Source organism: Acanthochromis polyacanthus, chromosome 22 (genome assembly GCF_021347895.1).
Source record: "Acanthochromis polyacanthus isolate Apoly-LR-REF ecotype Palm Island chromosome 22, KAUST_Apoly_ChrSc, whole genome shotgun sequence".
NCBI lineage: Eukaryota > Metazoa > Chordata > Actinopteri > Pomacentridae > Acanthochromis > Acanthochromis polyacanthus.
Window position 1 is genome coordinate 10,272,595 of NC_067134.1, and position 15,152 is coordinate 10,287,746.

General features: G+C 39.3%; 1 protein-coding gene across 4 annotated transcripts in view; it reads left to right on the forward strand.

The window, feature by feature from the left end:
* The window catches only part of ptprnb (protein tyrosine phosphatase receptor type Nb), a 60,433-nt gene that overhangs the window by 42,048 nt on the left and 3,233 nt on the right, over positions 1–15,152 (forward strand). For 3 of the 4 annotated variants that reach the window (XM_051942376.1, XM_051942377.1, XM_051942380.1), the window contains 12 exons: positions 6,362–6,441; positions 6,850–6,914; positions 7,255–7,464; positions 10,705–11,007; positions 12,055–12,202; positions 12,290–12,363; positions 12,991–13,068; positions 13,156–13,275; positions 13,362–13,528; positions 14,047–14,100; positions 14,182–14,246; positions 14,324–14,397. In XM_051942376.1, coding sequence (XP_051798336.1) covers positions 6,362–6,441; positions 6,850–6,914; positions 7,255–7,464; positions 10,705–11,007; positions 12,055–12,202; positions 12,290–12,363; positions 12,991–13,068; positions 13,156–13,275; positions 13,362–13,528; positions 14,047–14,100; positions 14,182–14,246; positions 14,324–14,397 — 1,438 coding nt within the window. The remainder of the gene's footprint in view (positions 1–6,361; positions 6,442–6,849; positions 6,915–7,254; positions 7,465–10,704; positions 11,008–12,054; positions 12,203–12,289; positions 12,364–12,990; positions 13,069–13,155; positions 13,276–13,361; positions 13,529–14,046; positions 14,101–14,181; positions 14,247–14,323; positions 14,398–15,152) is intronic. The other variant, XM_051942379.1, reaches the window with a different exon arrangement.

Genomic DNA, 15,152 nt, shown 5'->3' on the forward strand with positions numbered 1-15,152 from the left:
CCTCTATCTCCCCACACATCACCAACCACTGGAACACATCTCCAAAGTTCTGCCGGCCAGCTCAGCTTCCTCAGAAGAAGTTCGCCACCTGCCAGATGAAGGACTTTTGGGAGGCAGCCTCCACATGATGGACTGACTTTTGGTCTGTTCCAGATTCCAGCTTCAGCTCCAGCGACGAAGGCAGCGGACGAGTCAACGGAGGACCGGCGTGACGAAGGCATGAGCTGAGTACGAACAGAGAAAACAACAGAGGAGGAGTGGCACGGCCCAGAGGCCAGGAACACGAGTAGCATAGTATGTCTCTTAGAAAACATCATAGTATAGCCTTGTATGAAAAAACGCATATATACATCGTAATATTGTACAAATAACAAGTCAAAGAAAGAGACATACATTGTAGAATTGTAGTAATTGGGGCTGACTGATTTACTGATTATCAGTATTATTTTTATGTTTACGGTTATAAATACATTAAAAATGGTCTACTTTGGCTCTGAACCTTAATCTACCTGTGGTTGCTCTGTCTTCTGGAGTGATTTTGATTGGTTATATTCACGAATAAAAATCCTTTAACTTAACATCTGTAAACAAAACAAAAAACGTATCAAACAAAGTTTCTGTTAAGTTTTGTTCTCTAAGTTTAACTCCAAGATTTTAAATACTTTCATTTACTGCAATGAATATCGACTTCCAAATGTCTTCAGTAATAATCATTATCAGCCTTAAAAACCACAAAACACCCCTTCTATACTCGACCACACTTAGTAACAGTCCGTTCCCCCTTCTATAAAATCTGCTTGAATCTCCACTTCCTGTTTGTCAAAGTGGCCTTCTACCTGGACAGGTTTTGTTGGAGCTCATGCAGCAAACATTTTGGGTAACTTGCACCTTAATATGGATGGATGACCTGAATTAGAGTCTGTTTTCATGAGACTGATTAGATGTGTAGCTCTGTCTTAAATAGTAAATTATTTCTCAGTAATTCACAGAGAGAAAGTCTCGAAAATTCGCTAGGTTAGCGTCCCACATGTTCTTGGCTCAGCTGAAAGCTAACTCTCTCCAACTTCTGGATTCTCTTAGTTGCTTGTTGTTAAAAAATATCTTGCTAGATAGTGCTGAAGCTCAGAAAGTCGAGAGTTTTGTTCAAAATAAGCTCATTCTCAAGTCTTATCTGAACTGTCCTCTTTGTTGAACTTTCCCTAAACTTAGGAGTTAATGACAGAGCAGACATCCAGACTCAGTCTCATTTATGTAGAGATTAAACTCAGTGTCATTTATGATGTTTAAGTGCAGTTTTTCAAATGTTTGTTTGCACATGCTCCCGACCAAACCAGTCCAGGTGGAACGAATGTGAAGAGAAAGCTCCAGATGATGAATATCACACATTTACGTTGGAAATAACATGTCTTAATTAACATTGTCATGCAAAAGTTGGATTTTCCCTTTGTTGAGTGTTTTGTTGATGTTGGTTTCTAAATGTTTTTTGACACTCGGGCCCAAAGATTAAAACTTTACGGCTCACAAGCTGTGACAATTCACCACTTATCAACTATCTTTCTGACTAAACCTAAGATAAAAAAGTGAAAATCTTTATGGTTTTTTATGACAGTAAACTGAATATATTTGGTGTTGACATTTATAAAACAAAACAAGGAATGATTATGGAGGAAACAACAGATTAATGGACAAAGAAAATGTGTTTTCCAACATATATGGCTGAATTACTCCAACATTACAAGATACATACATTTTAATTCAATTTTATTATATACGCCATTACAGGTCAATTGTCTCAAGACTCATTTTTATATTTTTTTGCATATTTAAAATATGACAAAGTAAGAGAAATTTAAACCTCTTGACTAATCCAATTTATTATTTGTTTTAAGAAGAACTAATTGACAATTAAAATAAGTTCCTCCACTAAAACTAATAAACGTGAGGTTCAAATAGAAGGAAAGTTTTAAATACTGCAGTCCACGACGACAAGAATTAAGTTTGCAAGAAAAAACAAATCTGCTGGTGGATTCCATTAAAAATCCAATAAATGATAATAAAGTGTGATACTAAAGGTTTGTGGTGCTAAAAATCCAAGTAAAGATATAAGTTGAACTATTGGATGGAGTTGATAAAATTGACAACCCTTCATTTCTCTGGAGCGACTCCATGGATTTTATGGATGGTGGTTGAGACCTGCTCTGATGTGTCTTCCTTCTAGTCGCTGTAAAAAGTCAGTCCATCCTGGCTGACTTCAACACCTCTTCATGACAAGTTGTCTGCCTCCGACCTGGTGGAAACTCCAGAAGAAACTGGGAAAACCTGTGGAGACTCGAAGAACTCGTGAGGACTCGAAAAAACTCGTCGGCGGGGGAAGGTGTGTGGGGAGTCTGGGTGGAGGTCAGGGGAGAGTAGGCGGAGAGTGGGTGGGCCTCCCGCCCTCTACTCCACCCACCTCCCCCCTACTCTCCGCCCTGACTCCACCCAGACTCCGCTTGGCTCCGCCATGTGGTGACGATCACAACTACGATGTCAAAGGGAGACGAATTATTTTTTTATATGATCTGTAGCTCAGTGAGTTAAGGATTTGCCTATGGAGTTGCAGGTCGCTGGTTCAAGACCAGACACTTCTTAAATTTTTCAAAATTCTGACAAAGACAAAGAAGAAAAACTGCGCTGCGGTCTTGAACTGCCGACCTTCCAGTGGTAGTCTTCCTCTTATCCCCTGAGCTACTCGCTCAGATACTAAATTTTATTCGTTTATCACTATTTTGTTTTCGAGTTTTTTTTTAACTCTCGTCTCGACCGTTTTTCTCAGGAGGTTGGACTTCCCCTTGGCTGAGAGTATGAACCCTCAGTTCCAAGACTTTCCAAAGCCTCCACACCTCCAGTCCTCAGGACCTGAGCTTTCACACAGCTGAGGGCTGAAATTTTCTTAGTCCCACGGATAGTTCCATCTGTTAGTTTGAACCTTTCAGACAGTCCAAGGGACTGATATCTTCTAAGTTCCTGAGTAGTTCTCTGTTAGTTTGAACCTTCAGACAGTCTGAGGCTGAAAATTTCTAAGTTCCCCAGTAGTTTCTCTGTTAGTTTGAACCTTCAACAGTCGACGGACTGAATTTTAAAGTTCCTGAGTAGTTCTCTGTTAGTTTGAACCTTCAGACAGTCTAGGACTGAAATTTTAAAAGTTTCTCAGTACTCTCTGTTAGTTTGACTTCTGGTTAAAGAAGCCTTAAAACTTGTGACCATGAGTCTTGATTTCACATTTAGCATCCATGTGAGTTCTTCTCAGACTTCACCTCGTGGGTTTTTTAGAAATCCTCAACAAACTTGATTCTCTTCACTGAACAGTAAACTTTGTGGCAATCAGAAGGTAACATTAGTTTGATCGATGCCTTCAACTACTAGTAGACTTTATCTGGAAAGCAGTTTTCTGAAATGAGCTCTGAGTAAATCTGTCTGCAGTCAAACCAAGAACACAGAAAGAGGAAATGTTTGAAGAAACAACTTGATGTTTTCATTTCAGACTAGAAAACGCTTTAAGACCTTTATCTGTTTTTGCTCTTTTTGATCCTTTCATCGTCTCTTCTGTCTAACTGGTGTCTTTTCAAATGTTTTGTCTTTAGTTTGATTCTTCTTAAATGTTTAATTTTTCTCATTTCTCACCTTTTATTCATTTCTAATGTCTGATTTGATTTTGAAACATTTTGTCTTTGTAATGTTTAATTTTTTTTTTTAATGTTTTCAATGTTTAATTTTTAGATTAAATCTTTAAGGTTTTTCTTTTTAAATGTTTTACCACATTTTAATGTTTAATTTTCTTTCTAAATGCTTCGTTGTATATTCTGTTCAATTCCTATTTAAAGTTTTGTCTTTAAGATTTAATTTTCTAATTAAATGTTTTCTTTTAAAGGTTTAATAATCTAACAAAATCTTTTGAATTTTTTAAAATGTTTAATGATCTAAAATATCTGTTTAATATTTTAGTTTTAAAAATGTTTACATAATTACATGTTTTTATGTTCTGTTTAATAAAGTGCATTTAATTTTGTTTTTAAAAGTTTTATTGTATTAAATGCTTTTTTCCTTTGACATAATTGCTTTTTAATGTAGTTTATTTTAGTATTTTTTTGTCAAGATTTTAACCCCAACCTTACAAATAAAACAAAATCTTAAATCACAATAAAAATACTTCTGTTGTCACACTCATGAGTTATTCATTCAGTTTATCAATTCACCTTTATTTGTTGAGCACCTTTCACACAGATGACAAAACTACACAAGCAATGAGAAAAAAAAAACCTACACTAAAACTACGATTAAAGCCCAAAAAGATTTAACACAGTAATAAAATGTGTTGTGTTCAGGGGATGGAGGGAGTTTATGGAAGTCTTCTTGGGCTCACAGAGTAAGTCATTTAAAATAGAAACTTGATATTCAGTCTAAGGAAACTGCAGAGCGACAGAAGAACCAACAATATCTCCTGTTTTCTCCTTTAATGAGTCGACTCTTCTGGTGCTTTCAGACCAAAGAACTACAGACTCTTCACAACCTGCTCAAACTCTTGGTACAGGACCTCACCACACGGGTCAACAAGGTTTCCTTCTCATTTCTACTCTGAAGCTCATCTTCTCCTGCTCAAAGTGCTGACAAATGTTTCTGCTGCTCTAAAGTCTGGTCTCCAGAACTTCCTAAAAACTCTCAAAGTCTCTTCTGCTGCAGGTTTCTTTGTAGAACTGTTTCAGAAAACCTCACTAAACCACATGGAGGGGCCTCAAGATAGTCGTCCAAATGAAACCGTACAAAAACCACACTTGCACAACCCAAATGCTAAAGTCTCCTGCAGCCTACCAGAGAAGCTCTTTAAACAGAGAATCAGGACAGAAACTCTTACCTTCTGGACAACCAACATTTGTTCACAAACAAGAATACAGAACGTATCTGACCAAAAACCTCTAAAGACTCACTACAGCCAAGATAAAGATACAACTCAGCTGCACCAAATCCACTAATCACTGCACACATTGGCACCATGTGCTAACTGTGGCTAAAGAACCACATTTACCAAATCAACTATCCAGTACAAAGCTCTAAAACTCACCAAGAAACACATTGAAGAGGATTTTACTGCTGGAAGCTGCAAGCCAACACCTAAAGAACAAACTAAAGCAACGGAGAGTGAAGAGAAGCAGAGGAAATGTTTGACTGCAGACATAAAGCAGGAAGACACTGAGGTGCTCAGGTGTTCCTGATAACACCAAGCAGCCACCAGGACAGCCAATAGGAACACAGCTTACCGGAAGTCCAGAGGGCTGGCTTAGTGAAGTAAATTTAGTTTAAAGTTGAAGCAGAAAGTTAACAAAGAAAGTTGAAAACCTTCCTCATTGTGGAGGGCTTCCTGCTTCACACCTACAGGCCTTTGATGGACGTGCTAAACCAATGTTACTTTATTTCCATCCCATATGAAGAATGCAAAACGAGGTGCTCCAGCAAGTAGATGCCGCCAACCCCCCTCCCCCGGCCTGTTGTCAGTTAATATCAGTAAACATTCTAAGAAGTGGAAATTGACAGGGTTGTACATAGTGCTGTTCTTGCACAATATTTGTCACTCAGTTGCCCTCAGGATTCTGTCATTGAGCTTACCAGTTTTACATAACAGGCAGATGCTGCAGCTGATGATGTTTTAATTCACATAAACAAGGAAACAAGTCCATCATAATGTGAATGTTAACAGTCCAAAATGAAAAGGTCATAACCAGCTTTCCTATTGGGTTAAAGAGCCAAAAAAAAAAACCCATGAAAAATAATTTGTAAAAGCAAGAGGTCGTTGCGGCGTTCATTTTTTCTTACAACTTTTCGGTGGCCCCCCAAAATATCTGTTGTACCCCCCCTGTGCCCCCCGACTAACATTAATCTGGATCCGCCCCTGGTCCCTTTGGTTCTTCTGGTCCCTCTGTTTGTTCTGGTTCCTCTGGTTCTTGTAGTTTCTCTGGTCCCTCTGTTTGTTCTAGTTCCTCTGGTCCCTGTGGTTCCTCTAGTTCCACTCGTCCCTCTGGTTCTTCTGGTACCTCTGGTCCTTCCGGTTAATTTAACTAAGACATATGTTCTCTGTTCTGTCAACAATTCAACCTAAAATGCAAACTATTAGTGTTTCCATGGCAGATATCTTTACTTGTAGTGATAAAATAAGATTTTGCAGAAAAACAATGGCAAGAGAAGCAGGTTTCTGCAGTTTGAGACCCAACGGTCCTGATGACATAAACTTAAATGTTTAACTATCTTCTGCATTCTGAATGAATTAGTATTATTACATATATTAGTGTAGAACATTTATTTATGTCTGGTTGTGTTGTTTCCTCTGCAGTGTGGTCGGACCCTCCATCACCTTCAGAATCAGACCAAACTCCAAGAACCTGACGGCTGCAGACGTGGCAGAAAAAGCTGGTGAGGAAGGAAGGAAGGACGGAAGGAAGGGCGGAAGGAAAGAAGGCAGGAAGGAAGGAATAACTGAAGGAAGGAAGGCAGGAAGGAAGGAAGAAATAACTGAAGGAAGGAAGGAAGGAATAACTGAAGGAAGGAAGGAAGGAATGACTGAAGGGAGGAGGGATGGAAGGAAGGAAGGAAGGAATAACTGAAGGAAGGAAGGAATGAAGGAAGGCAGGCAGGAAGGAACGAATGAACGAAGGAAGAAGGGAGGGAAGGGAGCAAGGAAGGAAGGAAAAAGAGAGGGAAGGAAAATAAGGAAGGGAGGATAGAAGAAGGGAAGGAAGGAAGGACGGAAAGAAGGCGTAATAAACAAGATAATGAATTGTCTCTTTAAGTCTTGAAGCTGATTGGTTGAATGTGGTTCAGTTGCAGAGAAAAACTTCCTGGAGTCTGAAACGGGCCTGAAGGTTCTGCAGAGCGGCGTTGGGGAGGTGAGATATTAACAATGGTAACGACACAATGTCTGCATTCATTTCACAATAAATCCACCAAAAATACATTTTGTTGTAGGAAACACTTTAAATATTTGTGTTTTATGTCAGATATCTTTACTTCCTTTGAGAAAATACAGTCCGTTCAATCCAAGTGAGAGAACCATTTATTTTGTAAATGTTCCAGATTATTTTTAACAGTTCCTGAGGTACTCAAAATTTAATATGTGAGTTAACGGGGGATTAAAAACTAACAGTCTTGAAAAATATTTGATATCTCAAACTGAAACGTGACAGATATCCTAAGAAAATAGGAAAATAAAAGTATTTCTTCTCACAGAAGAATGATGCAAAGGCATTGCCCCTGGCGACCAGAGTCCAGCCCGGCTCCCGCTGGGTGTTTGCCACCCTGGTGGCCATGGCCTGCATCGGGGGCATCCTGGTGGCGGCCATGACTATCGCCTGCCTCCGTCACCATGCTCACCGGCTGGCAGCCAAGAAGCTGGGCCTGGGACCAGAGGGAGGTAGCTTCAGCCACCAGGAGTACCAGGTGAGGAGGAGATAAACACGTTTACCTCAAAACAACCTTCTTACTGCAGCTAGAACTAGTAAATAGATAGAACTAATAAATAGCATTAGTTACATCGTAAACTAAAAGTCATGAAGGAAATGGTATTGCTATAGCTGATGAATAGAGAAAAGTAATTAGCATTTCTATGACATTTTTGAACATTTCTTTTAAACATACACACTGTTTTTGACGAAATACTAAACTATGATGTTTCTGCAACATTTTGACAACATAGTAAACTATGACGTTTATGAGCGTCAAAACGTCATAGTATAGTATGTCGTCAAAAATGAGTCAAAACGTCATAGTTTAGTATGTCCTCAAAAATGTGTCAAAAACATCATAGTATAGTATGTCGTCCAAAATGAGTGAAATACATCATAGTATTGCATGCCATTAAAAATAAGTCAAAAATGTCATAGTTAAGTATGTCGTCAAAAAGTGTCAAAAACATCATAATTTAGAATGTCGACAAAAATGAGTCAAAAATGTCAGTTTTGTATGTCATCCAAATGAGTCAAAAACATCATAGTTTAGTATGTTTCCAAAAATGTGTCATAAACGTCATAGTATAGTATGTCAGCAAAAGTTGTCAAAAACGTCATAGTATAGCATGTCATCAAAAATTAGTCAAAAATGTCATATGTTGTCAAAAATGTGTCACAAGCGTCACAATTTAGTATGTTGTCCAAAATGAGTCAAAAACATCATAGTATAGTATGTCGTCAAAAATGTGTCAAATGCGTCATAGTTTAGTATGTCGTCCAAAATGAGTCAAAAACGTCACAGTTTAGTTTTTTGTCCAAAATGAGTCAAAAACTTCATAGTATAGCATGTCGACAAAAATGTGTCAAAAATGTCATAGTTTAGTATGTGGTCCAAAATGTATCAAAAACGTCATAGCATAGGATGACGCCAAAAATGTGTCAAAAACGTCATAGTATAGTATGTCATCAAAAGTTGTCAAAACGTCATAGTATAGTATGTCATCAAAATTAGTCAAAATGTCATAGTATAGCATGTCGTCAAAAATGTGTCAAAAATGTCATAGTATAGCATGTTGCCAAAAATATGTCAAAAACATCATAGTATAGTATGTCATCAAAAGTTGTCAAAAACATCATAGTATAGTATGTTGTCAAAAATGTCATAGTTTAGTATGTCGTCAAAAATGAACCAAAAACATCATAGTTTAGTATGTCGTCAAAAATAAGTTAAAACGTCATAGTTTAGTATGTCGTCAAAAATGTGTCAAAAACGTCATATGTTGTCAAAAATGAGTCAACAACGTCATAATTTAGTATGTTGACAAAAATGAGCCAAAAACGTCAGTTTAGTATGTCATCAAAAATGAGTCGAAAACCTCATAGCATAGTATGTCGTCAAAAATGAGTCAAAAACGTCATAGTTTAGTATGTCATCCAAAGTGTATCAAAAACGTCATAGTTTAGTATGTCATCAAAAATGTGTCAAAAACGTCATAATTTAGTATGTCGTCCAAAATGTCTCAAAAAACGTCATAGTACATCGTCAGAAATGTGTCAATAATGTCATAGGTCGTCAAAAATGAATCAGTAACATCATAGTTTAGTATGTCGTCAAAAATGAGTCAAAAACAGAGTATGTAGATTAAGAAACGTCATAGTATAGCCTTTGGTTAAAAACACATCATAGTATAGTAAGATGTTTTTAACCTTTTTGACGACATGATCAAGTTTTTGATAAATTTTAGACTGAGTTTGGACGTCTCTGGGAGTCAGAGCAACAGAGTACAAAGACCAAGAGATTCAAATCATCAGATCTACCATATTTTCCGCACCATAAAGCGCATCAGATTGTAAGTCGCAGTCTCGATTATGGGGTTTATTTCTGCACTTAAGCCATATATAAGGCGCACCGTATTATTGGGCGCATGCTAAAACAAGGAAACGGAAGCAAAACAGTGAGTTTGGTTGAAGTTTATTCTCCTACATATTAGGGCTGGCCTGAATATCCCCAATGTCCGAATATTCGTTCGCTACGGCAGTATCCGGATATTAATTTTGGTATCCGAATATTCACTCTCAACCCCCCGGCTCTTCCATTCGTGTTTGTGACCACCACCTGAATGGCCAGGTTGCTGCCGACTCTGACAGCACGCTTCACTTCGTTGCATAAACACAAGACAAGATGCTGAAGACCTCCACTGTTTTGGAATTTTTCAGTTTAACTGAAGACAAAACGAAGGCAAAATTTGGATCTGGGTAACCAGACGAACGGATCCGAATATTCGGGCAGTCTCCGCTACAGCCCCCACCCCCACCCCCACCCTCACACCCCCCACCCCCACCCCCACCCTCACACCCCCCACCCCACACCCCATTGGACGTTACGGGGTGGAACGAATATTCGGATATTCGTCTTTAATAGGGCCCGAATATTCGGAGGCCAGAAACCACTATTCGGGCCAGCCCTACTACGTATTTAAAAATACACTCACATTATTTTTTGATCAATCTTTTGTCACAAATCCATCAAAGTCCTCATCTTCTGTATCTGAATTGAACAGCAGGGCAATTTCCACATCAAACATGCCTGGTTCATTCTCGTCATTGTCGGAGTCAGTCTCGTTGCCGGGTGGCTGTTCACCAATGATGCTGGCTTTCGCAAAAGCTCGGACAATAGTCCTTTATGTAATGTTCCCTAATAGGTTTATCACTGCCAGTGTGTGTTGTGTACGTATTACATCCCTATGTTGGTGGGAAATGATCCGACAGTATGATTTTGGAACCCAGTGCACACATAAGACGCACCGGGTTAAAAGGCGCACCGTCGATTTTTGAGTAAATTAAAGGCTTTTAAGTGCGCCTTATAGTGTGGAAAATACGGTATTTAGACCATAAACATAAACATAGTGAAATAACAGCTGAAGGGGAAACGCTCAGCTACATACAACGGTCTGAAGCATTACACTGGGAAAGATCTGCTTTGGAAGCTGTCATGTTCATGAACTAGGGGAAAACACAAAAAAAACTTAATTCTTCGAAAAACTATCCGAGTTTAAAACAGGACCAGATAGAGAATCAGACAATTAGACACTTACTGGAATGACAAAATGTTTTTAAAGCTCCAAATATGTTTAAGAACAGCAGAGACTTTCACAATAAAAGCACTGTTACATTAGTTAAAAATGACAATGAAGCCAGAGCAGTGTAACGACATGCTACATGCACTCACCAGGACCTGTGTCGTCAGCACATGGCCTCCAAAGGAGCCTTCGGACGGCTGGAAGCTGCAGCTCTGGGCGCCGTGGGAGGAGCTAGCGGAGGAGGAGGAGGAGGAAGTGGGAACGGAGGCGGAGGTGCTGGAGTCGGAGGAGGAGCGGTGGGAGGAGGAGGAGGCGCCGACTCCAGGGTGAGCAGTGTGTCATCCCAGTTCAGCGACGGAGCTCAGCCCAGTCCCAGTTCACACAGCAGCACCCCGTCCTGGTGCGAGGAGCCGGCTCAGGCCAACATGGACATCTCCACTGGACACATGATACTGGTCAGCATCATTTAGTCTCTATCGGCCACAAAAACCTGTCAAAACATACCTAATTAAAAGAAAAAACGCGAGACAATGCAATGTAATACAAATGTAGTTGTAGTAATTGAGGTTTGAGGTAATGAACAGATCTCCAAAATAAAAGTGTTTTTAAGATCTGAAAGCCAGTTTAGCAAGAATAATACGATGAGATGAAATAATAAGAGCTGCTGCATCAGTGACAAGATCAAAAAGGAGGAAATTTAGATTTGTTTTTACAAAACCTGTGCCCTATTTTTAAACACTTTTTAGCAGTATTTGCTATAGTTTTTGTCTTTGCATATACTGAATGAGGTAAGCAGCAACAAAACTAAAAATAAAAGTAAAACACACATAAGTAATATTTATTTACTGGTACATATGTGTGCATAATATTTTTTGAAAAAGAGCGTATTGTTAGTAATAATAATCATCATCAGATATTATCTGATTATTATTTTTATTGCTTATCCCAAATAACTAGAAGAAATCTAAAAGCTCAGATCTTCTAAAGTTAAATATATTGAACAGATTTTTCCATAAGAAGACAAATATTAGTGTAGCACCTTTTCTAGAACAAAAATAGATGTTGCACATTGTTTTATAAATGTACAAAATATACAAAAAAATCCCATGAATTCTGCAAAATCTAGTCTAAAGAAAGCTGCTCTATGGTGCACGCTAGTTTTGAGCTACTTCAGAGTGTGTATTGGTAAATGAAGACATAAAAAATCGCCAGAAAATTCTAATTTTTTTTGGACCCTTTTAATAAAATCCATCCATTTCATTTGGTTAATGATATGTTTTTTGAATCATATTTGATAAGTTGGGCAGCTTTGGCAGCTTTTTGCTCACAACAATGTTGATTTTAGAAACTAAAACTAGTTTTGTCCTATTTATTTAACTCTGTATCACGTTGATGAGATAGAGGTCTCAGAAACTCATACATAGTTATTCTATAGGGATAAATATGGTTCTTTAGTGCATGAAGGACAGAGCAATGAGTAATAAATCTCCGTGTTTCTGAAGGCCTACATGGAGGACCACCTGAGGAACAAGGACCGTCTGATGAAGGAGTGGGAGGCTCTGTGTTCCTACCAGGCCGAGCCCAGCGCCGTCTCCGTGGCCCAGAGCGACGCCAACGTCAAGAAGAACCGCTGCCCCGACTCAGTGCCCTGTGAGTCTGACGAGAACATTTAAGTTACAAGTTTAGTCAGTGTAGAATAATAATAATAAACGGTGAAATGTCAACGTTGTCCCTCAGACGACCACTCCAGGGTGAAGCTGAAAGCCGAGATCAACCCGTCACGGTCGGACTACATCAACGCCAGCACCATAGTAAGTCTTTATATACTTATTAGACCGTAGTAAGTCTTTATATACTTAGTTACACCATAGTAAATCTTTATATACTTAGTTACACCATAGTAAATCTTTATATACTTAGTTAGACCGTAGTAAGTCTTTATATACTTAGTTACACCATAGTAAATCTTTATATACTAGTTAGACCGTAGTAAGTCTTTATAGTACACCTATAGTACGTCTTTATATACTTACTACACCTATAGTATGTCAGTAACTTCTTTTAAATCGCTTCTTAAAACCCACTTTTATAGACTTGGTTTTATGTGAAGTTTACTTTTAGCTTTATTTAGTTTTAGTGTTTTATTCTGCAGTACGTTCCGTTTATTTTAGATGTTCTCTCTGGTTTTATTTTACCTTTAGCTGCCTGGTTCTTTGGTGTGATGTCGTCTCTCTAATTCGTTAATTCTCTATTTTTTTGACTCTTAATTTTAACCCCCCATCTTATTCTTTTTATTTATTTTCGTATTTATTTTAATTGACTGCTCTGACTTGCCACCATGTGTGTTTCAACTGCCAAAGCACTTTGTAAACGCTGTTCTTCAGGGTGCCATATAAACAAAGTTGTTATGATTATTATTATTGTTTACCTCCCTGCAGATTGAACACGACCCCCGGATGCCGGCCTACATCGCCACCCAGGGCCCCCTGTCACACACCATCTCTGACTTCTGGCAGGTAAAAATACAACACTCTGACTAGAGTTAAAATATGTCTATAAATCTACTTCTCACATGAATCGTGGTTCTGCTTGTGGTTGTGTAGATGGTTTGGGAGAACGGCTGCACTGTGATCGTGATGATGACGGCTCTGGTCGAGGACGGAGAGAAACAGTGCGACCGCTACTGGCCTGACGAAGGCTCGTCCCTCTATCACATCTACGAGGTGAGACCTTGCACATCTCTGGACATCACGTGCGTTGCTTTGGACACGTGTGCAGCGCTGACGTTGAGTCCGTGCCGTGAACGCAGGTGAACCTGGTGTCGGAGCACATCTGGTGCAACGACTTCCTGGTGCGCAGTTTCTACCTGAAGAACGTCCAGACGCAGGAGACCAGGACCCTCACTCAGTTCCACTTCCTCAGCTGGCCGGCTCAGGGCATCCCCACCTCCACGCGCCCCCTGCTGGACTTCCGGAGGTACTGCAGCTCCACATCCACACACAGGTGCATCTCCTGGAATTTGAAATGGTGGAAAAAGTGTCACATCATGGGATTGTTTATAAAATGGTATCTTTTCCCACCATATTCTAATAATACGAGATGCACCTGCATGTTTTACTTTCCACGAAATATAACCAAATATAGATAGCTGATTCAAATTAAAAACAACATAATTACCTTCCATACTGACTGGAGGTATAATTTTTGAACACATCTGTCTGCGTCATTCTTGTGGTTTGCAGCTAGTAGTCTGGCTCCAGTTGCATAGTCACAAAAATGATCACGGACTGATGTGGCTGCAGCAGCAGGAGGTCCATCGAGCCGAAAACCCCCTTCTTTACCCCCTGTTTGTAGTGAAACACAGAAACAGACACAGGAAAGCAATGAATTCATGATTAAGAACTAACCTTTGCATATGTGACAGAGGGAGACATAATCAAATTAAATAACTATACCCAAATTATCATCATTGTTTGTTGTGTTTTCCTCCTCAGGAAGGTGAATAAGTGCTACCGAGGACGATCCTGCCCCATCATTGTGCACTGCAGGTAATGCATGAAGAGTTTAATCGCCGTCTGTTCCTCACTTGTAAATCTGATCTAAGTTCATTTATTGTTGTGTTTCTGCAGCGATGGTACTGGTCGGACAGGGACATACATCCTGATTGACATGGTTCTGAACCGCATGGCTAAAGGTGAATCTGACGACTATTTAAACACCAGAGAAAACCACGTCATCCCTCAGAGGTTTAATCAGAGTGTTTCCCTGCAGGTGTGAAGGAGATCGACATCGCTGCAACGCTGGAGCACGTCAGAGACCAGAGACCTGGGATGGTCCGCACCAAGGTAAATACTAACTAATATAGTAATAATATTTGTTATTGAAAACATGTCATAGTACAGTTGGAACTTTTCTCAATCTGACATTTCAGTCTGCCATCAGATTTAAACCTGCAGCCTCCTGGTCACCAACCACGCTTCTAACTCCCTGAGCTATCACCTTAGAGACTTAGTCTTTGAATCTTCACTTTCTTATGTAGTAGTGTCCTATTTTAGCATCTTAATCGAGTCACTTCCTATTGTAAGTCTGTGATGTAGCATTAGTCCAACTAACGTCATTCACATTAATCATGAACAGCTGTCTGACCAAGTAGCTCAGGTTGGTCCGACAAGAGTCAGCACGTTTTAAAGTCCCAAAGTGAAGAATCAGAGGTGATAGCTCAGGGAGTTAGAGGAGTGGTTGATAGCCTGGAGGTTGTAGGTTTGAATCGTAATATATTAAATTAGTCAGTGTTGTAAGTCTCTTAATGTAGTTAGTTAGTATTGTGTCTTTGTAATGTCAGTCTCCTGGAACAGTAAGGTAGTGTCTGAATAAGTCTCCTAATATAGTTAGTATGTCAGTCAGTGTCTCAGTGAGAGCCAGTATGTTTTAAAGTCATTTACAATACCAATTATATTAAAACACTTACAATACTAACGTACTATATTAAGAGTAGAGCTGGCCTGAGCAGCCATTTCTGGGCTCCAGATATTCAGCTCCGATTAATGATGAACATCTGAATAAGTCGAATATTCGTGTCGGATCGTAACGTCCGATGGAG